At 45.1% G+C, this 27174-nt stretch overlaps 1 protein-coding gene across 1 annotated transcript in view; it reads right to left on the minus strand.

Annotated features, from left to right (window-relative positions):
* Positions 1-2028: 2028 nt before the first annotated feature.
* The window catches only part of WDR82 (WD repeat domain 82), a 183153-nt gene continuing 158007 nt past the window's right edge, over positions 2029-27174 (minus strand). The window contains exons 7-9 of the mRNA XM_069644000.1: positions 3619-3688; positions 2935-3077; positions 2029-2733 (exon numbers count right to left, since the gene is read on the minus strand). Coding sequence (XP_069500101.1) covers positions 2704-2733; positions 2935-3077; positions 3619-3688 — 243 coding nt within the window. The 3' untranslated portion in view covers positions 2029-2703. The remainder of the gene's footprint in view (positions 2734-2934; positions 3078-3618; positions 3689-27174) is intronic.

A 27174-nucleotide genomic window follows, 5' to 3' on the forward strand; every position in this document is an offset into this window, starting at 1 on the left:
CTAAATTATTCAACAGCAGTCTTCAGTGTCGAAGATAAGACATGACGTATTTTCGAAGAATTTCTCAAAGAAATCGATAGATGAGGCGCGCCGAATTTGGTTGTCGAAGCAAATGCTGTTGCAGAAAAACAGAACTGAGGCCAACGGGCGCCGTACCTGCTATATATGATCTCAGATGACGTCACCCTAGACAGAGGCCTTTGAGGGACATCAACACCATTGACGCACAGCACCCTCTGCCAAAAAAGTTTCCGAGGCAGCTGAAGCTGGACATTACATGTCAAAGATGAGGAATATGTTGGAGGACACAATCCATTTGAAACATTTTTTACTTACCAGTAACTTTATTGCATCCCTAAACAATCACCAACACAAGTACTTTACCGGCATCACACATTCTGGGAAGAAGCATTGTAACTTTTGGGCACAAGGCCACACTCTGCATAGGGATTGGACTTCTGAAACCAAGGCCTATTACGTATGATTTGGGTTCCATCTTCCTGCATCACTACCTTACCTTTTATTTTAGTGAATGAATTTTAAGAACCCATGGTGACTGTGTATGTTTGAGTGTTGTGCGATAGTATGTGTTTGAGGCCTAGAATAAATAGTGCTTTTATACATTCCTGCCCAAATTGAATTGGGTGCTCTACTGTTTGGACTCCTTGTGGACCCCTGACCGCGCGCACACAAACATGATAAAAGACTTAACTGCTGTCCATTGCTACCTTGATTGGGCTTCTGCTAACCTCAGATTTCCCCTATTTACCATAACTAGCAATCTATCTCAACAGTAAATGCCAGTACTTCAGTCAAAGGATTCCACAAGTATTTCCAGTTGCTATGCTAACAAAACATTCAGCACCCTACTCCGTTTCCCTCAAGTTATTTGTTCCACTGCTGAAGCTCAAATGCCACATGTGCAAATCCTAAAATGGGCAGCTCTATGCCAGGATGCTTTCCAGAGCTAGCTAGTGGAAAAACATGACTATGTAGTGGTTGTATGGTACGTCTCGTTTATGGTAGCATGGCTGGCACACTACAGGATACAGTGCATAGAAAGTTACATATGTAGCAGATGCAGGCCTAAAAATAGTACCACGGGCAACTCCCCAAAATACTTCAGAAGGACAGAAAGATTGCCAAATTAACCACTGTGCTGCACACGAGATCACAAGCACAACTAAAGAGGCATAGTATTATGACTGAAAAATTGCTTCATAAATGAGTGCTAAGGAGCAGCTATTAAAATAAACTCCATACATGGATGCATTAAGAGGCATTACGAAGAGGCGTTTTTTTTTTAAACACTGTACTTGGCAAGTCCACACTTACATTAAATACTGTGTTCAAAGTTGGTCATGATTATACAAAAACAGTCAAGAAGGAAAACCAGCAATAGGTTAAAGAAAGTAAAGCACTGGCGGTTTTAACACAAGAATAGGACGTGTCTGCAAGGGCTTAGTTATCAAAATTGAAGTTGTGTGTTATTTACAAATATTTAAAATAAGAATAACTTGCTTAGGAAATAAATAACAATGCAACTATTTCAAAAGAAAATGACATGAAGATTATACATTCAGAAAATCGAATAGCATTAGAAATCACCAACCCAGTGAGTTGGTGCGAAACCCATTGCTTTAGTACTTTAAACAGAACTTTGATCAGTGGTTCTTAGGCTTTAGCCCCCCCGCACCCTCCCCCCAAACTCAAAACTTGGTTCTCATGACCTAAAGTACATGCAAATAATTGCATATTCCGTTATTCCCCTTTGTGTGGCTATCTATTTAATACAACAATGTGTTTTTTAAACCTACTGGTATATTTTGACGTCCCCAGGAACAAGTTTGTCCAACCTCACCATGCATGGCCTCACTTGCTGATAACATTTAACCTATTATCAGTTGCAGTGTCTGTTTAATTACAGCAGATCCACACAAAACAAACATTTTAAAAAAGAAAAGTGGGGTAAACTCCCCACAAAAACAGTTACAGTATAGCAAAGATCTGGATAGCACACTAACCGACCACATTTAAGTTTCTTTAATATCCAATCGTAAAAAAATACAATCCCTCCCCTTCTTTCAATGAATATATACAAGACAAAGAACAATGAGGACAACAATTTTGCAGCTACAAACAAGGAGACGGCAACAGATTCAAAAGTCAGTTCGGTCTCCATTTGATCGACAAACTTTGGATTGACCTCCGCCACAGCACACACCCTCTACCAACTGAGGATCAGTGATGCAGGTAGGTGAAACTGAGCATGCAGCATGTGACCATCAAGACCGACATAAGTTCAGGGTGACAGTTCCATGAAGTTACAAGGTCGGGCGTCCGCAAAATGGCTGTGCAGCTCTTGGGAGCATGTCTCACGATGGATCGTCTTTAATTTGGCAAACAAATGCAGATTTGATTACTCCTGTGCAGCGCTCTGGAGGAGGACCAAGACAAGACAAACGCTGCAGTATATATTTTTTGTCCAAGGAGTCTCAATGAAAAATGGTAACACTGCACTGTGGGCCTCAGAGTTGAACATGGAGGAGCAATAGAGGCTATGATCTGTCCCAATACAAAGTAATGCGGATGAGCTGGCTGGTGAAAGAACAGGGAGCCTCATCACAGAATACAATTCCCCAATGTTGCCTCTTTTCCCAGTCACTTAGTACTGCTCACAAAAGGTAATCATCCAATCACCGCTCAATCATCTATCGTTGGCAACCAGAATGCCTGGAAGAAAAAAAAAAGATAGTTTAATAACCAGAGTTTCACTGCAATGTCTAGCAACCCATAATCCCATCCCACCCTACCAACAAACAATGCTTCCATATATTCTACAATCACCCCAAGATCAACAACTTTGGCCTCAGCATCTCAGTCTGCACACCTCACAAAACGCAACTCTGCGCCTCCACTATGCAATAAACTTACCATATTTGAACATGCACTTCCAAAAGTCATGTACTTTGGGTTGAACTGTAGGCAAGTTATAGGTCCTGTATGTCTTCCATCCAAGACAGCAACTTTCATCCCACTTTCACCATTCCAGACATGGATCTTCCCATCCTCAGATCCTAAAAATAAAAGATAGCAGTGTAGCTTGAGTTTTGAAGCTTAGACAATCAACATTTGGATATCAGAGAAAATGGAGATCAGCAACCCTACCCACGCAATATTTTCAGATAAGGAAACAATAAAACAAATCAAACACTAGATCGAAATCGAGCAGTAAACCAATGACGGAAAAAAAACAAGGAGGTACCGCAAGATCAACATTTGATTTTAGGATAAGGCCCACTTATTCTCAGATGCAAAGAGAAATGTGATAATAGATCAAGAGATTCCCCATCTTCGATTGTGACATGCAACATTGCAATCTCACATTTATGAGACAAAAGTGGGCAGCACAAACAATGACGTTCAGACGCAAGGGTCCTATAGAAAGATATTGATTAAAATATAGTGTAGTATGGACGGAAGGGACATCCAAACCAGGCTGGTAGAAGTCAGTATAGGCATGGCAATAAAAACAACAAAGTGGCTCAGGAGCACAGACTGGGCTGTAGAGGGATTAATGCCATTTACAGAAGGCAAGAGAGGTTTGAGTTACATTACCAATCATGATGAATTGAGAGTCTGGTGTAAAGGAGGCCTCCAGTGTGACTGCTTTGCTGTTGTTGTATCCCTAATGACACAAATAAGAAGCACATTTAGAAAGTGAACCATCCTTACTGTTGAATGTACACGAACTATGAACATTTTTTGAAAACCACAACCATCACAGCTTAGTACTTCATTCGCTCAGCCATAGGCATGGGCATTGTAGATCGCTAAATTACCTAATAAAAAAGGTGACTTGATACTTTAACAGATTGAGATAGAAAGCCAAGAAGCCAAAGGAGAAAGCTCCAGCACATTTCTAGCCCCACCATGTCACTATATAAGGATCCGAGACACTACAAATAAAAGGACTTTATTACACCATGTGAATCCACACAGAAGCACTGTGCAAAACATCCTTCTGCCGACTACTATGCAGTGGAATAAAAATCACAGGTTTGAAATAAACGGTAAAATCTGACATTTGCTGTGGAGCCCTGGGCATGGCCTGACCAACGGGGATTATAACGAACATTAAACATGTTCGTTAACTGGCTCTTGGTTAACATTTCCTTTGCATTTAGGTGGCAGTTAGGCGTTAAGCTCCGAGATTTGTTAAAGGGAGCAGATAGAAACAAGGTGCATCGCCTAATTTGAGGAGTGAAGATTCAGAAGCACCCACTGTGCATACAAGTATGACTATGCAAGGCGACTCATGGGTTGTGTGTGGATGTTAAGGCCCCATGTGTACAGTGCTATTACTTACTAATGAGACATAACCTACAGCAACAAGTAGGTGTGGCAAGACATCAAACTAGGAGGACAGAACCCATAACAATGGTTAGTTGTGGGCACTATAGGAGGACAGAACCCATAACAGTGGTTAGTTGCGGGCACTATAGGAGTAACAAGCTTATGGAATGTGTAGGAATTTGGAATACTTCTCCACATCTCTCGGATGTAGGAACAATTATCCCAAATGACTATAGAGAGTCCAAACATAAACCAAACTAGTCAGTTTGGCAGAGCAATCAAGCTTCACTGAGGTGTGGCGAGGCGTCTGGGATCTAGGTACAGATAGTAACAATACAGTAAATAAGAACACTGCAGGTATACTGAAAAACACTTGAACATTGCTACTTATTGTGTAATTCCACAAATACTTTAGCAATAGTAAAACAATTTTTAAAAAGGTACGCAGCCCTACAGATTGGCCGATATGTTGCCTCTTCCAATATGTAAAAATACAGACAAAGGAAAAATAGCTAGGAGAAATAAGTAACAGTTTGGGCTTGTGTATGCATGGGAAAGGCACAGCTTAGTGGTACCAACTACCCGTTGTTCGAAGCAGGTGCAACATAGTGCAAGTATCTCAGCATCAATGCTATCACTGACCATTGTGGACAGCCACCGTATGGTCAGCTATTTGAATTCGGAAATAGTGGCCAATATGGTGTGGGCCCAGAGGGAAAATGTATTGTTTCTAGGGTAGCTGGTCTCCAAAGTACTATGGATACCAAAATCTTAAGCCTTTAAGGCACTAGATATCGCACTAAAAGAGGCATCCAGGACGGCCAACGCTACTGCTTGACTCTGGGGATGTGTTGTCACTAATTACTAATCTTTTTGTCAATGGTTAGTATTAGTCATGGATAAAACCTGCCCTGAAAACCTGTGAGAACAGACAAAATCAGGGCATCCATGACAACATTAAGGTAGAGGTGTTCTCGTGGAACACGTGTGGCGGTGCAAATCTAATTTTATGGCCAAATCCATTGTTGGGGGAGGGGGGGGGTGTCCCTCGCAATTACATGTTTCAGGAGACCACACTTCAATCCCAATTCGTTCTTGAGGGCTTCCATACCATCACAAGCCCTGCAGTTAGAGGAGACCGGGTGAGACCCAGAGGGGGCAGTAGCTTTCAATCGTAAATTGGGGATCAAAGGGGAACTGTAGTAACAAATGGCTGTTGGCAATTGATTTGGGCTCGGGGCAGCAGCATGTTCTATTGGTGAATCTCTAGTGGAACCTTGCGAGGGTCATGTTTTAGACAATACAAGAGTGTCAGGTATTCCAAGCTTGGTATTGAATATGGAAAGAATAATCCTAGGTGGCGACTTCAATTCGTATTGCGCCTTGTGGAATGATGCCAAGGCTACCCCTACACATTTGCATTATAACATCTTTCAGGGTATGCAATGGGACCTCTTTCTTATGAAAAGGGCATGTCCCTGACTATTGCCCGTCTTCATTTTCCTAGGTATACATGGTATAGAGGTGATTGATCCTAGAGGAACAATTTCTTTTGCATCTCTATTGGCCCGAGTGCCACATTGCGCCAACCTGAATCACATCAATATCGGCTTGGGTGACCACTTACAGCTCTTCTCTGACCATTTTCCTATTTTTGAAGTTAGACCTGACTTGGTTGGGCTTTCTGTGAATAAGAGGGGGCGGTTGTAACATGGAACAGAAAGACTGCTTAAATTGAACCATGTCTTGACTGTCTCTTTGGCCAATTTGAGCCCTTCTATTTCTCAAAGTACGAGAGAAGGTTTTTCAGACTCACTTTAACATTCTTGCTTTTATTCACAAAAACATTTGTGAACGTGCCTCTGCTAATCTCAAAACTGTTAGCTATTTGGGCGATAGAGTCCAAAAGTCAAAGATTCTCAAAGGCTGCCTTAAAAGAGCAGTCCTTTGTTGCCTCCGAGTATTTGGCTGCTAAATCAAAAATGTGCCAATCGCACAAGAATTTGGTTAAATCATTGAGGATGGAATCTTACTTCCAGACACAGTACATTGGAACACTTATGTAAGGGGGAAGGACGTATAATTCTGGTCTACCATCAACCAGACCTGTGGCTTAAACGATAAGGGTATGGGCTGCCCGATACAGGAAAATACATTGGTTGAATATTATGTTAATAAATATTCCTTGCCTGCTAACTTTAGTGAAACTGGTGGTGACTAGTTGGGAGCAGTTGTTGAAGGCTCTTGCCCTTGGGACAGAGAAGACATCTCCTGTGCTATTGGTAAACTTAAGCCATCTCGTGCCCCGGAGATGGCATCCATTCTTTTGTCCTGAAAAAGGCGCCAGAACTACAGGCCAAAGTTTTGAAACCTACGTTTGACCACATTTGATTCATGCTATACCTGCCCTCTTGGGTCAAATCTATCATTATCCCACTATTTAAAAAGGGGATGGCACTTGATCCAAACTATAGAGCTATTGCCCTGATAGATGCTACTAGCAAGGTGGGGTTCAGACAGGAGCTGGGAACCTCCTTCAACGACATCATGGCTCATCTTCGACACTACGTGCAACACACATGTAGGGGGAAGTACTTATAACATCTCTAGATATGCCCTGCACTTTTGATGGAATGATTAGATCCGGGCTTTGGCGTAAATTGCTTGATATGAATTTTCCAAGAAAGTTGGTCCAGCTCCTGGCTCTATCACAACAATACCACCATACGTGTACGTTTGACCAAGGAAGGGTCATTATTGCGAGAGAAGCTCGCTTATAGTGGTGAAACAAGGATATACCTTGGCCTTCATACTTTTCAATCAGTAGGTGTGTGATGTAGCAGGACGGTAGTGTCCATCCATTGCGGCAGAAAAGCTGGCAAACACAAAGCCTGAATGGATGGCTTTTGCAGATTTCATTTTGTTGGATAGAACTCCGAGAGGTCTGAGAAGAAAAATGCATCTATTCTTTGCCTATGCCCTGGCTAATCTCCTCCCGAACACCTCCAAATCTAAGGTTTTGGTGTTTACGAGGGGAATCCAGGCAAAAACTGGATATTTGGCGATGGGACCTGAAAGAGTGGACCAAGTCCTGGCGGTTACATAACTTTGTTATAATCTTACCAACAAGGCCTCCTTAGGATCATGGAGAAATAGTCGTTATGCTAAGTCGCACAAATTGGTCTCTCAGCTGACATTTTTGCGGCATAGACTATGTAAATTCTTTATTACCCTTACAGCGTTTCTATCTTGCCAAGTTTGAACCCATGATCCTTTATGGCCTTTATTTGGGCCTCCATGAATTTGGCTCTTTGCTTAACATCATCCAAGGGAATTTGAAAGGAGGTTTTGGGACCATCTTTGGCAATTCCCAATGCTGTCCTAAGGCACAAGCTCTGCCTTATTTCGTTGAAGGCTAGACACGTGGAAACAGCTTTCCACATACAGGAAAATCCTGGATCCTCCCAAAAACTCTTATACGAAGTTCTTAACCAAGCATGTGTGCTGAATCTGTTTTTTCCATCAAATCGTATAAATTGAGGATGCAAGGTGTGTTGGTTTCAATTGGTGTTTGAGTTGGATTGTGTGCAGCTACCGGGTGCCGTCAAGATGTGTCTATACAGGGCAGATTGGGTCAAGACAACAGACAGTATTGCATCCTATGCTACCTATTTTAAGTAGTCACTTTACACAAGCGAGAATGCATTCCATTGCATCTTCAACGTTTCCCTTGTGAAAAAAATAAGCACAACTTGCATGTGCTTTAGGCTAAACCAACTGCATACAAAATGAGGATCACGTATTGAAGGATTCCTCACTGTTTCACCAAACCAACTATCTGCAGATTCGGTGGCATAGTGGATACTACTGAAACCTTGAGCCATTTGGTGTGTCCATATTTTGTTTATAACTGGCTCTTGTTTCAAGGATATACGTGATAATACAGAGGTGTCCATGAATCTGCTCTGGTATATGTGGGGTACTAACGTTTCTCTTATTTTAGCATTGAATGTTTTTTTAAATCTTAGAATTGGATTTTAAAAAGTATGGTTCTATATTTTATATTGTGGAATGTATCAAAAGACGTATTCATTTTTCTTATGATTCTTGATGTGTGAAAATTGTGTCAAATTGTATTACCAATTTATGTTGTGTAGGGTTTCTTGTAAACCCTACAGACAACAAAGTTGGCTTAGCCAATGATCCTTTTTAACAGGACTTCATTGAAGGACACACAGAGTGCCTATAAATAAAGTGGCTGAAGACAGTTCTGGAATTGTATTACACCCGTAGCAGGTTTACAGCTCCAATGAAGTCATCCACTCCCAGAAGAGTTCTTTGAACAAACACTGGCAGGCACTTGAGTGCAACGTTTGATGGCAAGGTTTGGTTAAAGGGTGCTCAAAGAGTACCCATGAGTGTGTTTTGGGAAGGGCAGCAACTTGGTGGGAATGGTCAGAGGTCAGTAGGTGAACAAATAACCAATACCTACAAGCTTTATGGTTCCTCCTCATATGCCATTTCTCCCCATCTGTACTCCAATGCAATAGTTACGGCTTATTTGTGTCGCAAGCAACACCTAAAAACTCAAACTAAAAAAAAAAAGGTGTAATGTCTACTTGCATATGGTTTTCGAAGGACATGTTTTAAAGTGCCAGAGTGAAAAATATCAGGCACTGTGCCAGCGATTTAGCACAAATATTCTCTGTGCATCTTTGGTTTCTTTTGTGCACACAATTAGGATAGATCTGTACATAATTGGTAAAGAGAATTCTCGGTTTCTGTGGCAATTCTTTAACCCGAGACCCCCCCTAGCACTTTTGCTAGACTCTGGACTTTTGATTTTAATCTCCCGAGTGGAACTTTTTGACACTTGCTCATTCTTTTTCTTTGACAGGGATTTTTATTTCCGGTTTCATGGAGTCTGGTAAACTGCATATGTTTAATACAGGCATCTGCTTGCTGCTTTGCGACACCCAACACCCTCTGCAGTGTCACTGAGGAGTCCTTGGACTTGTGTTTAAATACATTTTTCTTGTGAGAACTACAGTGCCCACGAAAAGAACTCATATCTCAATATGTAGGATGCTGGGGAGTTACCCTGTAACTCCTTCTCCCACTCATGGAAACTGTTACACTGACTGACTTAAATGGCTGGTGGCCGCGGGTGGTTTTTACTCTTTTGTGCAGGTTACTAGCAGGCCGATTTCTCAGCTGCAGTACAGCACATCCATGCAGTCTCAAAATGGCCCCAGTCTTTTTGCCATTTTTCGTTTGTCAGTTCCTTCTGGGGGTTTCTTCTATCATTTAAGAGATTTGAGTCCTCCAAGTTTTGCCTGCAGCTTCAGCCCAAACGCCCGGCCAAACTGCGCGCGTGTCTGGGAAGGCAGAAAGTGAAGGAGGAGTCCGAAACTTCACTGTCCTTTGTTATGGAGACTTCTAATTTATGTGCCAATTCCCTTCAACCTTAGAGACCCCCAGCTCTTTTGCTGGACTTCAGAATTTGAACCCTGGAGAGAGTTGAACCTTTTTCTCACTCGTGTTTTGAGCTGATTTGGATTTTGTTTCCTTTGTTTTTGGATTCTGAAACTCAATAGGCATCTACTTTATGTATGGTGACAGCACCTTTAGTGCAGTGTCAGAAATCATTTAGATTTCTCATAAGGTTTAAATACCTTTTCTTGTGTGAAGTACTGTTCAGTATGCTGAACAGTATATACTGTACAGTATACAGTAAGAATAGTAAAGTGAAATTGACTTTACTTCGCTTTCCTCTTTGTAGGTCCAGCACACATCTTATGTGGTGTGCTCGGGGTGTATTACTTAGCCCCTTATCCTACCTACTCATGTAACATTTATGTTACCCTCACTACTTTAAATAGCTGGTGGCAGTGATTTAATTTCCTACCATTGTGCTTTTCTACCGTAGGCGGAATCCTTCGCTGCAGTAGAACACCCATGGGTGACCATTTGACAAAATGGCCCGGTCTTTTTTTTGCCATTTTCTGTTTGTGAGGTCATTCCTGTGTTTTACTCTGCATGCCAAGCCACGTTTGAGCCCTTGGTTTATTGTCTTTGGCGGGCTTCAGTCCTGAAACCAGTCTCTGGCTCCAGTGTCTGGAAGGGAGATTCCTGAAACTTCATCCTGTCTTTAGGAATGCCTGAATGCACACAATCCCGATTGACTGGCTGAACCCTGCTGTTCGAGTGACGGCTAGGCTGTGCATGAAGGGGAGAAACCTGCTTAAAAGGCAAGGGTTATGGGACTTAAGACAGTCTACCACTGGGAAGAACAAGAAATCTGTAGTAGAGTGCTGCGTCTGCAATCTGGCCAGAAGCTCCAGGAGCCTCAAAGGACCCTCCAGAAGCAGGACAGCCAAAGCTCTAGTCCCCTCACCAGAGTGCAGGACTAAGGAGTGAAGGAAGCCCAACTGGTATCGAAGATCCGGTCTGGTACCGTTTACCGAACACTGACACATTGCTTCCGCAGGAGTCCTCCAGATGTCCTCCCTTTTGTCCCCATGACCGAGGCTCAGGAACGCAGGATCTGCATTGCTGTAAAAGCACAGAATCCAGCTAGACCACTGTTCTTGAAACCAGAGGTACTGTTCATACTTGGGGTACTTACCACAGTGTCTTTAGCTTTGCTCAGGTGAGACTTGCAATGGCTACTCCTGCAAGAAGAGTTGCTTTCAGCTCTGCTCTCCACAGGTGTAACAGCTTGTGACCCTATAGTGATTTTCTACAAAACTAACTAAAGGCTTGTGCAAGCCTTTTATTAACTACGAAGTGCCACAACTCAATAGCTAGTGCTCCAATTGACTTTGGCTGTCCTGGCTCTCTGCCGACTCTTCTAGTCCATTGACTTGGATATTTTGTGTTTAGACTGTTATTGCTGGGAAAGGTTTTGACTAGACTTCATTGGAAGATTTCTGTATACTCTCATGCCCCGAGAACCTGTTTAACCTTTTTCCATCCTTTAACCTTTCCTTTCTGCAACCTCTGAATCTGCAAAGTGTACTAGTGATATATAAATGCCATTATTTGTGAATGGAGTCACCTCCGGGTGTAGGAAGTCTGTAAAAAGCATCTCTAAACAGTGTCTACTAAGCTTATTCTGGAAAAGTATTTTAAAGTATATTTGATTGTTACATATCTTGCCCTTTTTAAAGAATGCTTATTTAAAATGAATGTTAAATAAATAACTGAAACCTGGAGTACAAGTATTACAGCCACGTATTTGCGAATTTAATTGCTACAGCTCACATTTACCCCTCTTGAAATAGGCCTGGCTGCTCAGTCATACTACCAACTTGTGTAGTACGGCCCTATTCCAAAAGGTGGGTTACCTAATACCAAGCAGATAAGTGTTGTGTAGTCTCACAGCTACACCAATTCTTGCCTAACAAGAATGCCTGGTTGAAACCAGTCCTAACTGGGCAGCTGACTGCCCCTGGAGGACAGCAAACCCCCAGTTGATTTAGTGAATGAATGGGTTCCAGCAGAATAGGTGAGGATTTTGGGACCACGGGTAGAGTAGACCGACCAGTGGAACAAACAATCCGAAGCAGAAGACCAGCAGAGATGCCAGAAGCACCAGTGAAGCCCTGCAGCTGTGCTGACCCAGTTTTCAAATCGACAAGGAAGGTCCGCCAAGGACAACATCCTACCTTAGGCTTGGGGGACCAACTAGCCCCAAGACCTTAATTTTGGGCCATCGCCGACATCCTGCAACTTTCCAAGGCTGCAGAACACCAATACCCGGGGTATTGGAACCATTATAGAGTGCACCGTCTTCCTAAGATTAAATCCAGCTGAATCTTGACAGGTGGACCTCCAGAGGCAGGAATTCACCAAAAGTCCGCTCACCAGACTTCACAAGCGAGTAATCAAAGAGAATCCAACCCAGCGATGTTAGTTTCGATTTAGGGCTGAGACAACGGTACAAAAACCACAAAGAGCCGCTGAATTCATTGCTGCCAACCCTTTCTCCCGTGGTGCTGCCGCTGAAGCCCTCCAGAGGTTACCTTTTGGCAACACGACCAAGGCGCAGTAATTAGGGTCTGCAACATTGCACCTAGAAGGAAGCCAGCTACAATTTAGTCTTTATTTTCAAGGTACTGTGGGGCTTGGGTTGTAACTATCTCGTGCCATTTTTAGTGTTTCCTGGCTTAGGGAGTGCTGTTTTCTTCAAGTAATTGTCCACCCCTCACCCCAAACTCCTCTGTGCAGGCCCAACAGCCTGTGTTTTATCAAGAAGGCGCCCATGGAGCTACTCTTTCTTCATGAAACACCAACTGTTTCACCAAGTATTCCTCTGAAGATCATCAGAACTGGAACTGTCCATTTGACTTGGCTGTGCTCGTTCCTCAAAGGTCTATCTTCTTAATCCTATTGGCTTTGGCAATGCTGGGTCCGCCATAGGCTTCAATTGTGAACATGTGTATTGTTACGAGACATACTGCATACACCCCTCTGGGAGTGTGTATGATAAGTCATTTATAACGTGCCTGTACACAAGTGTTTCTAGGCACAAGACAAGGGAGGACAAAACAATCTTACTAGGCCTCGTATCAATCAGATTGTGCAAGAACGAGAAGCGCATGGGGTAAAGGAGGTGCAAGGGAGAAGGGAAAACAGGGCAGCAATGCTCAAAGTGCAAGGAGAACAAGGGACAATATGGTTACAGTCCCCAAGTGCGTGGTAGGCCCGGAAGCAGTGCAAGGGTGACGGATCAACAGCCTGGTACCCACTGAGACCGAGGGTAGCCAAGCAGCCAGTCGGTACAGCAGTCCGGTAGCTCAGCAGGAGAGAGAAAGCAGAGAAGAGGAAAGCTCTGAACTGCTTCCGGAACTTCAGCTGGTCCGGCTCAAGTTTGGGGGGGACAGGTAGGCTATTCCAGTGGGAGGCACCTGCAGAGGAGAGAAATCTACCCCTCACTAGCTGCCCGGAAAGCGTTTAACCCTTACAGAGTTCGAGGTAGCTAAGCAAAGAGCTTGAGAAGGAAATTATTTTGGAAGAGCGTTGGATGTAGTGCTTGGTATTTAGGTAAGCCACCTTCATGTGATGAGGCAATTTCAAGTTGATGAGGGCTTTTCTTACAAGGTCAGGGAACCCAGAGGTAACTTTCGATTTCTTTACGCACAGTGTACTTTATTTCTACCACACTAGGCAGAGCAGTCCCCAATTCCAACACCCCTTCTTTAATACTGGAGGTCATTCGACCCTCAGCAGCAACAGACATCCTAAAGCAGTTCTATAGAAATATGTGAACCCGTCTGACGATACTATATCAACAAAATATGCAACCCGTAATTAGTGGCCAACTAATATTTTAAGTAGTTTAACAAATCTGTTTCATCGCCAATTGACCACCTATTTTAAAATGTACCTCTACATGCAGGTGCTTATTTGCGTACAAATGTAGCAGGCCACTAAATGACTCTGAAACAGCAAGAGTATTTCAATTCACCATTGTCAGTTGCTGCTCATTGTGGCAGTGTAAAATATGATGCCAGAACTCTTCACAGGTCCCTTTACCTTGTATTAAGAGAACTGTAACCCTAGCTTGCTAAGAGTTGCAATATTCCTCATCATGCTGCTGAGAAAATCCCTTATTGCTGAAGATCATAAAAATAAACCTTTGGCAACGTCAACAGTTTTAGGTTGGAGTAGACCTGGCATAGGCCATTTGCCAGACACTGCCACGTGTTATAATATGCCAGAGCGGCTACATTTATTCAAACGACTCGTAATATTGAGCTTTGATCTGTTCATCAAATGGCAGTACCTACAAAATCAAAAAATGTTGGATGGTTTGTTATTTTGACAAACATGGTCCTTTATGAAGGACCTAGTTTGTGAAAATAAACCGTCCAAAATTGTTTGATGATTTTGTAGGTACTGCCATTTGATGAACAGATCAAAGCTCAATATTACGAGTCGTTTGAATAAATGTAGCCGCTCTGGCATAACACTTGCTATCTGCCATGATAGATATGGGATACATTACTCACCGTAATCGTATTTCTGATGCTTGTATCTGCTTAGATTCACATGCTGTGCATACGCCGACATCTAGTGGAAGCTGCAGAGTATTACAGTTTGTTTTTCGAAACTCGAAAATGGGCGTCGACACTGGGCGTGCTAGTAATACTATCCCTAGTGTGACGTCCACTGTACTCAAGATCCCTCACGCGTCTAGGATCCTCAGATTGTATTTTTTCTGACATGAGGTAGCATGAGGAGTAGCGTGAGTACAGATAATCCAAGCAGATAGACAGAAAGGTAAGACTACAAGCAATCATGCGCCTTCTCTCGGAGGGGAGGAAGGGTGGGTCGCATGTGAATCTAAGCAGATACAAGCATCAGAAATACGATTACGGTGAGTAATGTATCCCTTCTGAGGCTTGTGGAATCTGCTTAGATCACATGCTAAGAAGGAGGTGGGATGTGAGAAGGGTCATGAGCAAATAAGTGTCTTAGAACCGCTTGTCCCACTTGTGTATCTGCCTTGGAATGGGTGTCAATGCAGTAATGCTGAGTAAAAGTGTGAATAGAGCTCCAAGTAGCTGCTTTGCAAATGGTATCAAGGGGAACATTCGCAATGAAAGCCAGAGTGGCCCCAATGCCTCTAGTAGAGTGGGCTGTTGGCGTAAAAGGCAGAGTCTTTTCAGAGAGTGAGTAACACAGCTGGCTAGTTATTAATCCACTTCGAGATGGCACCGTTAGAGACACGATCCCCCTCTCTGCCTGTAGCTACGGAGACAAACAGTTGATCTGTTTTTCTTAGCGGTCTTGTTTTATTTACATAGTAGAGGACCGGCCTACGCACATCTAGGGTGTGTAGTTTCACCTCAGCCGAGCTTTGCGGGTTCTGGAAGAAAGCCGGAAGCTCTATGGACTGGTTTACATGGAATTTTGATATACATTAAGGCGAGAACCTAGGGTGTGTGCATAAAACCAGTTTGTCTTTATGGATAGTAAAGAAGGGATCCTGCACTGACAGAGCCTGAATTTCACTGACCCTTCTTATAGAAGTAATAGCTACTAAGAAGGCCGTTTCATAAGTCAGGTGTTTGAGACTGCTTTTATGCATGGGTTCGAAAGGGGGCCCCCCATGAGCTTGGCTAGCACCACATTAAGGTCCCACCCTGGCGGTGTGTTTGAAATAGGAGGGTGAAGTCTCTTTACTCCTTCCATGAAGGCTTTAACTACTGGTACTTTCCACCACGACACCTTGCTATGGGAAGTGGTGTAAGCCGAGAGGGCTGCCAGGTGTACTTTCAGTGAGTTAAAAACCAATCCTGCATCTAGCAGGTGGAGCATGTATGTACCAATGTTGGAAGGAGTGCAATCAACCGGGTTGATTTGTGTACTCTGGCACCAGATAACGAACCTCTTCCACTTGTCAAAGTAACAGTGCCTTGTGTTTGATTTCCTAGATTCTTTTAGGATGTCCATACACCTCTGTGGCAAATTGCGATGTCCAAACTCTATGACCTCAGGAGCCATGCTGCCAGGTTCATTGAGTTGGGTTGCTGGTGCACTGTTTGACCTTGGTGCTGGGACAGTAGGTTGTACCAGGCTGGAAGTTTGATGGGCTCGCACACCGCCATCCTGCGTAGGTGTGGGAACCACGGTTGTCTTGCCCACATGGGAGCAACTAGGACGAGCGTCATCGATTCCTTGTTCATCTTGTTCACCACTTTCCTGATGAGAAGAGTTGGTGGAAAAGCGTACGCAAACATCCCTGACCAGTTCATCCATAGAGCGTTCGCCTGGGAGTCTGGTTGGGGGAACCTGGATGCAAATCCTGGGCATGGTTTGTTTTCGCTTGTGGCGAATAAGTCTATAGTGGGGAAACCCCACTGAGAAGAGATCTTCTACGACCTCTCTGTGAAGAACCCATTCGTGTTCCTCTGGGAGGGAGTCTCTGCTGAGAGCATCCGCTAGGGAATTGAGCTCCCCTGGAACATGTTGCGATGACAGGAAGATGTTCCGTCTGAGTGCCCATATCCAGATTTTCTGGGCAAGCTTGGACAGATTTGGCGAGCGAGTCCCTCCTTGCTTATTCAGGTAGAACATGGCTGTAGTGCTGTCCGTCCGGATTTGCACTGACAGGTTTAATAGATGGGGCTCGAACGCCTGAAGCGCTCTGAATAATGCCAGAAGCTCTAGCAGGTTGATGTGGTTCTTGGCCACTGAGTGAGACCAGAGACTCTGTGCTGTGTGGTGGAGATGGTGAGCTCCCCACCCCGTCAGACATGCATCTGTAGTGACTACTGCCTGTACTTCGGGATCGTAAAAGGGTTTCCCCTTTGCGAGATTGTCTCTTGTCCACCAGTGGAGGCTTTGTACCAGTGTTGGCGAAACGACCACTAGATCGTCCCACTGACCACTTGCCTGAGACCACTGTTTCGCCAACCATTCCTGCATGGGACGCATGCGCAGCCGCGCGTGGGGGACCAGGTAAATGCATGACGCCATCATGCCTAGTAACCGCATTGCTTTGCGTACCGTTATTTGTTACCGGACTGATAATGCGGAATTTGCAGTAGTATATTCCGAATTCTTTCTTCTGAAGGAAAGGTCAACCCCTCCTGGGTATCCAGGATTGCTCCTAGGAATTGTGTTGAGGTGCTTGGCACTAGGCTTGACTTCTTCTCGTTGATTGAGAAGCCTAATTCGTGGAGGAGGTCGATAGTCCTTTGAATATTTGTCCCGCAAATTCCTGGGGTTTCCCCCGTTATGAGCCAGTCGTCCAGATAAGGGTACACATTGCCTCCCTGCGTAGGTGTGCAGCTGCCACCGCCAGTACCTTGGTGAATACCCTTGGTGCTGAAGCTATCCCGAAGGGCAGTACCTTGAATTGGTAGTGGCGACTGTCCACTTTGAAGCGCAAGTACTTTCTGTGCGCTGGGAACATGGAAATATGAAAATAAGCATCTTTCATATCCAAGGTTGCCATGTAATCCCTTTTTTAGGAGGGGGATTACCTCTTGTAGCGTGGTCATACGAAATTTTAGGGGCTTGACATACTTGTTGGCAGGCCGTAAGTCCAATACTGGACGCATTGTCAAGTCTTTCTTTGGCACAAGGAAGTAAGTTGAATAAATACCCTTGTTTACCTGGTGTCCCGGGACGAGTTCTATCGCGTCCTTTTGTAGAAGAATGGCGATCTCCTCAAGGAGAATCTTCTGATGTTTCAAGGAGTGTACTTTTTGTCGTGGAGGATGGTTCCGGGGACGCTGCAGTAGTTCTATGCAGTACCCTGTGGACACTGTTGACAGCACCCATCTGTCTGATGTGATCCCTTCCCAAGCCTGGGTGAAGTTTGAAATGCGTCCCCCTACTGGGGTTGCGTGAGAAGGGACCCTGAACTGAGCGTCACTGCTTTGGTGGTGGCGTGCCGCCTCCCTTGCTGGGGCTGCCTCTGCCTTTACCACGACCTCTCCTATTACCTCTGCCGTAACCCTGGGTAGACTGTTGGTTGTTGTTCCACTGTGTACCTGCCCCTGGGAATAGTTAGATCCTCTGTGGGAATTTTGGCCGCGTGGGCGACGAAAATTACTATTCCCTCTCTGGTTACGGGGTTTATTGGTTAACTGACCAAGGGATTTGAGTGTCTCGTATTCGTCCTTGGCATTTTTCAGTGCGTCTTTGACCGCCTTCCCAAACAGATCGGCTTCCACCGGTTTGTCTAATAATGATGCCTGAGTTTCTGTCTTAAAACCAGACTGCCGAAACCACGCATGTCTCTTGATAACAGTACCTTCTGCTATCAATCTGCCTGCGTTGTCAGCGGCGTCAAAGGTTGCTTTTAAAATGCAACCAGACACGGCTCTACCCTCTGCGGAAATCCGAGCATGGCCATTTAACGGTTCAGGAGCAGAGGCTATGAGAGCCGCAACTTCTTCCCACTGATGGCAGTTGTAGCTGGCCAACAGGGTGGTGGAGTTAGCAATCCTTGCTTGATAGGCGGACGTTGAGGCTACCTTCCTGCCGAAACCGTATAGTTTTTTGCTCTCCTTGTCGGGAGGCGCTTCTGACGAAGACAAGGGTGTTCCAGCCCTCTTACGAGTGTCAGTAACAACTAGGGAGTCTGGCTTCAGGTGTCCTCTTATATAGAGAGGGTCAGACTGAGCTGCCCTGAAACGTTTTTCAACCCTGGGATTGACTGCTCTGGTGAGGTTTGGGTTCACCAGGGACGGATCTATTCTCCGCTGAATGGATTTAAGGATAGGGATGGTCTGGGCCACCGGCCTCCTTTCTCCCACTAACTCTTCTGCGAAGTCCCTTTCCTCCTGTACACCTTGGGTGTCAATGTGAAAATGTTCTGCTGCGCGAGCGAGAACCTCATTTAGGATGGACTGGTTATCTACCGGGGAGTCGGTAACCGGGGCTTCGTTCTCTACCGGGGAATCTACTCTGTATGTTTCCGGGTCATCCTCTTCTTCCTGGTCATCCCCATAGTATCCCGTCCCGGTTTGCTCTTCTATCATATCAAACTCTTGGTCTCCACCAAAGGAAGCCTCTCCTTGATACCGAGAGTATGGTGTTGCGTAAGGTTGTACCTCGAAGGGTTCAGACCTCATCGGGGTTTCAAACATGGCCTTCTTACTCGGGGGGATAGGATCAGTAGAGCCTGAGGGTGTGGCCCCTTGTGGATCATACGAGAGGAAATGTTCTGCAGTTCGCTTCGGGGTGGTCCCTCGGCAAGCCGAGATTGCACGTGGCGTGCCTGTCGACCCAAGGGTATTTGCGGTTGCACTTGGGGCAGAATTGAAAAGGGGTACCCTCCATACGCACCTTGAGGCAGCGGCCTGTTAAGTGTAGGAAATATATAAGGTGTACCTATATACCAAGAGTGTAGAGTATGTACCACCCCCCCACTCTCCCTACTTGCAGGGCCGAGGCCAGCGGCCTACCAGGCCCGGGCCGAGGCCAGCGGCCTTCCGAGGCCCAAATCCGCCATGCAGCAGCTGACGGTCGATTTCTTCTCCAGCCGGCGTCGAGTGTCGAAGTTCGACGTTGGGGTGGGGAAGGATGACAATAGATTATTATTTTTATAATTTTAGCAAAAGTATGGCTAAGGCTAGGGGACTCCGCAAGATGCTTCCGACCAGTATGGCGGAAAAAAACAATCTGAGGATCCTAGACGCGTGAGGGATCTTGGGTACAGTGGACGTCACACTAGGGATAGTATTACTGGCGACGCCCATTTTCGAGTTTCGAAAAACAAACTAATACTCCGCAGCTTCCACTAGATGTCGGCCTATGCACAGCATGTGATCTAAGCAGATTCCACAAGCCTCAGAACTATACATATACCCCCCCCCCCCATCATCATCATTTAGGACTTTCAGGGCCGAGCGTGGACAGGAGTGGTCAAAACATTATATACCTTCTATATAAAGGCGACCTAGGGAAGTCACCAGACCCTCCTTTTTTCTGCAGCAACAGCTACACAATCCTTTTTTCTTATTATTCACTACCATCTTTCACATTTACTTAGGGAACCTATTTGGGAAAGTGCGCAATCGTCTCTATTTTCAGTTTCAGGTGTCTACCCAATACCTACACAAACCAAAAATTCAGTTTTTTTCCCCCCAATGCTTGTTTTTACAGGACTTGGTGCAAGGAACAGATGCAAGGTGTTAGGCAAAGTTTGCATGTAGTACCCTTTGGGACCACTACACACAACTATTACTATAGGTGCAAGCAAAACCAACCTTTGGTACATGTCTGTACTACAGTTTCTGGTAGCGGAGCTGAGAAGCCAGGCTCATCTCAACAGGGAATGTGAGCTGTAATGATGTTACACAGAGGTCTACAATCACAAGTATTCAAATAAACTTACACTCAAGGTTTGGTAACACATTTATTTATTTCACAGTCAGTTATAAAACATTCACTAGAAGAAAGCAATCCATATCACAAACATATACTTCAATACTTCACACTATCAGTTCTGAGGCATTTAAACTACTTTGAATGAGGAGCAAAATGGCATTCAGAGAAAGGAGGAGCAAAAAGGCATAGGTTAATAAAAAGAGGCTTACAAGTATTCTTATACAGTGTGAATGGTTTGAGTACACCAGAGGAGTTGATTCAATGCAATGGGTTAGGCCAATATCAATGGGCTAAAGTCTTGTATAGGTTACAACGGTTCTGGTTGTTAAACAGAAAAGTCTTTGCCAAAACTTCTCAGAAGTAGTTCGTTAAAGAAAGAATGTTGGTCACAAGCTGACCAGGCCTGCAAGTTGCCAAAGTTTCAAGCACTTTCGCAGTGAGAAGCAAGTTCTCTCGGTCGGGTTTTCACAGTACCTTACAATGAAGAAAAAGATGCAGCTGAAGAAGTCTGTTCCTGGCAGTTCCTGCAGATCTCTGCTCATGAGCCTCAGTCGTGGGAACAAGAGTGAGGACGGGGGACTCCGGCACTGCACTGGGACTGGTCAAAAAGCTGGCACTGGCAAATCTTTAATTACAAACTGGTGTCCCTCTCCGTGGTTATTAGTTTCTTGCAGCACTCTGAGGAAAATATGAGCTCCGAGAATGGTATCCAGGTGGCTTACGGTTAGAGTTAATTGGTCCCACCAACTAGAAGTCATCCTTGAAGGGCTTCCATTGAGATGAACTTGGTGATTCGGACCTGCAGCTTTGCTTCACCGGGCAAACCAACGGTCCAGGAGTTGCAGCAGCCGTCCTCTTACAGCTCGTCTTCGGTTCTTTCGTTCCAGTGGTCGACTGAATAAAAAGCGAGTCTCTCGTCTTGGAAGGCAGTTTCCTCCCATTCATTGCAGCCTAGCTGCCACTCACCCAGCAGGGTGGCTGTCCTTGCCGGACAGTCAGCCAGCCAAACACGCCAGAGTGAATTTGGGACTCCAGGAGACTAGGAGGGAGTGTCGAGCACCTCCCTCACTTCATGCCCACCCCACACACACTGGCGCCAGAGGCGGTATTCAGGCATGAAGCCCGCCAAAGGTGTATTAACAAAGATACCAAACCTGGTTTGGCACGCAGAGACACTCTAGAAGGACCTTTCCAAAAAAGAAATGGCGAAAAAAGAAGACCGGGACCCGTTTAAACAAAAGTGGGCTCAGACGCCATCTTGAAAACTACCGGTGTTCGCTGTTGGGAAAAGTAATGGTAGTTTGTTGTAAAACCACTGCTACAAGCCATTTCGAAAGGAAAGGTTAGCATTTGACTGCTACATGAGTTTCTAGACACAGGGGACACTAGGTAACCCCTCCAGCACTATTGTAAGATAGGGGGTGCTGGGTCTAGGAATTTGACAAGACTAGTAAAGTCAATTTCACTTTACTTTCTGGGAAACCGTAGTTTATCCCAGAGAAGGTATTTAAACCTTGGGACAGCCTGAAGGGCCTCCCTGTGTCACTGCACTGAGGGTGCTTTGTGACACATGAAAAGGTGAGGCCAAGGGAGTCATCTAAAACACCTTAATCCAAGAACACAAGAGTAAAAAAACATCAAAATACGAGTGGGAAAAAAGGTTCACATTCTCCAGGTAAAAAAAAATCAAGTCCTCAAAACCCAGCCAGCAAAGTTTCTGGGGGCCTCTAAGGTGAAGGAATTTAGCACATTTATGAGAATTCTCCTTAACATGCATCGATGGAAATTAACATTCTAACTAACCATTCTAACTAACCAGGAATGTATTTAGTTTCCTTCTAAAGACAGGTGTAGAAATGTCCTCTCCAAGACTCAAGGGAATTGTGTTGCATGCAAGCGAAAAAGCTCCCTTCTTGACCTGCGACAGTCTACAGGCAGGTGTTAAGTTGTACATAGTTTGATCTCAAATTAAGTATATTCGCTATTCTTTTTTAATAATATAGTGTGTTATAGTTGCAAAAAAACTTTGCAATACTTAAATAATTCTACACTTCTGTATTCTAAGATGCATAAGAACAGATCAAAAAATACACAACAAAAACATAACATTAAAAGAGTACAAACATTAAAAAAATAACCTAGTTCTTATATTAAAGTATCTTACTTAACTTATCACAAAAAACATCTGAACATAAAAGATAGTGATGCACCTGTTCTGAGCCTCCAAGATAAGATTTTTTTTTCAGGTCTTGTACTTTTACCGCATTAGATGTACAATTTATATCATTATCATAGTCCTTCATTTTCTGCACAAGTTCATCTTCGATTTTAACTATTAATCTAGCAAGGGCACACAAGAATGCAATGCGAGGATTACTCGTACATTTCTCCATAGCATTTCACGATAAGAAACAGTTCCCTATATTTTTGTCTCCCAAATACATAATTCTGGCACCTTCAAAGTATCTCCAATAGATAACCAAATGTTTTATGGTTTCTTTTTGTGGATCTATCTCACAAAAGCGCCAAGTATCCGTTTCAAAGTGCAACCATTGACCAATACGTTCTTTAGAGTGTAATTGGTTTAAGCGGAAACGCATGTAAATTTCCCGTACTTTACAGTCTGGAAAACACTATGTACATTAGCCTTGGGGATTTTTTATGTTTGTTTATTTATAGCGCGCGCCAGACCTGAGGGTATCCGGGCGCGTGTTCAAGAATACTTTAAGCTTACATGTTACAGTTACACATTTCAGAAGGTTACAGGGTGCGTTAACAGTAAATGACAATATGACAATGCATTTCTTACCGTAAAAGCATTTCTGATGGTTGTATCTGCTTAGATTCACATGCTGTGCATAGGTCCGACATCCAGTGGTCACTGCGGAGTATTTCATTTTGTTTTTCGTAGTCGAAAAGGGACGTCGACAAGGCGTGTCTGAAATACTATCGCTATAGTGACGTGCGTTGTACCCACAATCCCTCACGCGTCAAGGTCCCTCTGTTTGTATTTTTCTGCCCTGAGGGAGCCTTCTAGACGTGAGTGAGTACAGAAAAGAGATATAAAAGGAAGTCTATGTTCCTTCCATCCGAGCTGGGAGGAAGGGTGGGCGCATGTGAATCTAAGCAGATACAACCATCAGAAATGCTTTAACGGTAAGTAATGCATTGTCTTCTGATGTTTGTTAATCTGCTTAGAATCACATGCTGTGCATAGACTAGCGAGCAGTACCCGGAGTTGGCGGTGGGTTATGAGAAGGAACAGTAGAGAAAAGATGTCTTAATACTGCCTGTCCCACCTGGCAGTCAGATCTCGAGTGTGCATCTAGACAGTAGTGTTTTGTAAAGGTGTGCACAGAACTCCAGGTAGCCGCTTTGCAGATGGACTCAAGGGGAACATTTGCAATGAATGCTATGGACGCCACCGTGCCTCGAGTAGAGTGTGCTCTTGGCTTAAAGGGCAGTTCTCTCTTAGCAAGAGTATAGCAGAGAGTGATGCATTGAACAATCCATCTGGAAATAGTGGACTTTGAAACTGCATCCCCTTCTCTTCCTGCTGCCATCGAGACGAAGAACTGATTAGTCTTCCTCAGTGGTCTGGTTCTTTCCATGTAGAACATGACCGCTCTGCGCACATCTAGTGTGTGCAGAGTTCTTTCTCCCAAGTTGGAAGGATTTTGAAAGAACGTTGGCAGTTCTATAGACTGGTTTACATGGAATTTCGAGATGAATTTCGGAGCAAACCTTGGGTGCGTGCGTAGAACCACCTTATCTCTGAACTGTAACAAAGGGGTCTAGAACAGAAAGCCTGTAGTTCACTTACTCTCCTGATGGAGGTGATAGCTATTAAAAAAACAGTCTTAAGAATGAGGTGTTTAAGAGATGCTTTGTGCATGGGTTCGAATGGTGAGCCCATGAGTCTGGTAAGTACCACGTTAAGGTCCCATCCGGGAGCTGGGTCAGCTATCGTGGGGTGTATTCTCTTTACTCCCTCCATGAAGGCCTTTATAACAGGGATCTTCCACCACGACACCTTGAGTTAGGAAGTGGTGTATGCAGAAAGTGCCGCTAGGTGGACTTTAATGGAATTGAACCCTAGACCTGAATCCAATAAGTGGGTCAGGTATAGAACATTGTGTGGGAGAGCAGTCAATCGGGTTGATGCTTTTCCTCGGCACCAGATGACAAATCTCTTCCACTTGCTAGAATAGCAGTGGCGAGTGTTAGGTTTTCTGGCTTCCCGAGGATGTCCATGCATCTCTACGGAGCTGTAGATGTCCGAATTCTATGATCTCAGGAGCCAAGCTGCTAAGTTCATGTTCTGGGGGCATGGATGCAGAGTCCTGCCCTTGTCTTGTGACAGCATGTTGTACGGGCAGGGGAGTTTCACTGGGGGAGATAGAGACATCTCCATCAAGTGAGCGAACCATGGCTGTCAGGCCCACATTGGGGCCACCAGTATCATGGTCACTTGTTCCTGGTGCATCTTGTGCACCACCTTGTTGAGAAGGGGAGCCGGGGGGAAAAGCGTAAACAAATTTCCCTGACCCTTGCATCGACAGACCGTTCCCCTTGGATTGGTTCTGGGGTACCTGGAGGCGTAACTTAGGCATTGTGAGTTCTCCAGGGTTGCGAATAGGTCTATTTCTGGGAATCCCCATTGTGTGAAGACGTCGAAGACTAGGTCTTCGTGCAGTCGCGATTCATACTCTTCGGGCAGGGGGAAATCTCTGCTGAGTTTGTCTGCCAGCAGATGGAGTTCCCCTGGTACATGTTGTGACAGTAGGAACATGTTTTGTTCGAGAGCCCACTTCCATATATTTTGGGCAAGTTTGGACAGTCCTGTAGAGTGGGTGCCCCCCTGCTTGTTGATGTAGTACATGGCTGTGGTGCTGTCTGAAAGGACCAACCACAGTCTTGCCTTGTAGGTGTTCCTGGAAGGCTTTTAGCGCCTTGAACACAGCTAGTAGCTCCAGCAGATTTATGTGCTTGGATGCTACGTTCGGAGTCCACACTCCGTGAGCAGTCTGATGGGATAGGTGAGCCCCCCATCCTGTGAGGGATGCGTCTGTGGTTAGAGTGGCTTCTGCCGCGGGTGTGGCAAAGGGTTTCCCTCTTTCCAGGTTTTCCTTTGTCCACCACCGTAGCGAGAGAACCAAGGCCTGCGAGACCACCACTAGATTGTCCCATAGTCCGCTGGCCTGACACCACTGGCTGTTGAGCCACTCTTGCATAGGGCGCATGCGCAGGCCCGCGTGAGGTACCAAATAAATACACAACGCTATCATGCCTAGCAAGCGCATTGCTTTGCGTACCGTCACCTCTCGACCGGTCACATATTGAGGGATCTGAAACAGCATGTTTTGGACCCTCTCGTTGGAGGGGAAGACAAGGCCGTCCTTTGTTTGAATTAGAGCCCCTAGGAATTGTTTGACTTGGCTGGGGTCTAGGCTGGACTTTGTTTCGTTGATGGAGAAGCCCAACTGGAACAAAAGGTCTACAGTCTTTTGGGTATTGGAGAAGCATGTTTCGTAAGAATCCCCAGTCGTCGAGGTAAGGGTAAACTGGGATGGACAACCTGCGCAGGTGGGCCGCTGCCACTGCCAGTACCTTCGTGAATACCCTTGGTGCTGATGCTATGCCGAAGGGTAGTGTTTGCCCTCTATCATGAACCTGAGGTATCTTCTGTGCGCTGGCAACATTAAAATATGAAAGTATGCATCTTTCATGTCCAACGTTGTCATGTAATCTCCCTGTGATAGCAGTGCGATCACTTCCTGTAAAGGTCACCATACGAAACTACTGGGGTTTGATGAACTTGTTCGCTGGGCGCAGATCTAATACAGGGTGCATGGTTAGATCCTTTTTGGGTACAAGGAAGTACACTGAATAAATAACTTCCGTTACCCGAGATAGAGGCACGACCTCTATGGCTCGTTTTTCCAGCAGTTGTTTTACTTCTTGGAGAAGGATGGCAAGGTGTTCCGGTGTCATGCGTCGTCCCCTCGGGGGTCTGTATGTTGGGGAACTGTTGAATTCGATGCAGTATCCATGGGCTATGGTGGAAAGTACCCAGCGGTCTGACGTTATTCCCTCCCATGCTGGAAGAAATGATGTTATCCGGTCCCCGACCAGTGTTGCATGGGAGGGGACGCGAATCTTCGCGTCACTTGGTGTTGTTGGGGGCTTGGGAGCCTCTGGGGGTGGACCCCCGACCTCTCCCTTTGCCCCGGCGCTGGCCTCTTTGGCTGTCCTGCCCACTATTGGTCTGGTAATTGGTGGCAGGGTACTGTTGCTGCTGATTCTGCTGTTGGCGTTGGCCACGAAAAAAGCGTTTGTTGCCATAGCCGTGTCTGGTAGTGGGCTTCGAGATCTGGTCAAGAGTTTTGATAGTATCGAACTCTTTTTTAGCCATCTCCAGAGCCTCATCCACTGCTTTCCCGAAGAGGTTTGAGTCTTCAACAGGTTTATTTATTAAAGACACCCGTGTCTCCGGTTTGAACCCTGAGTTGCGCAGCCATACATGGCGTTTTAGGAGTATTCCCTGAACCAGGGAACGTCCCGCTGTCTCTGCAGCATCCAGAGAGTTCTTTACAATACTCTGGTTGACCTGGGTTCCTTCGCCAATAGTTGATAGCAGGCGTGTATGTAGTGGTTCCGGCGCTTCTTCGGCGTCTTTTCGCAGTTTGGCCCACTGCGCGTCCGCGTAGCTAGCTAGCAAAGAATTGTTGTTCGCAATTCTTGCCGAAAAGGCAGCAGAGGATGCGACTCTTTGCAAGGGCATATAACCTCTTGCCCTCCTTGTCAGGTGGTGCCTCGCTGGTGGACAGCGGCACCCCTGCCCTCTTCCTTGTATTAGTTACTACAAGGGAATCCGGAATGGAATGTCCCCTGATGTTCAGCGGGTCTGAGGGTGAAGGAGTGAAACGTTTTTCAATCCTTGGATTAACTCCTCTGATTAGT

Source organism: Ambystoma mexicanum, chromosome 2p (assembly GCF_040938575.1).
Source record: "Ambystoma mexicanum isolate Mex_15411 chromosome 2p, UKY_AmexF1_1, whole genome shotgun sequence".
Classification (NCBI taxonomy): Eukaryota; Metazoa; Chordata; class Amphibia; order Caudata; family Ambystomatidae; genus Ambystoma; species Ambystoma mexicanum.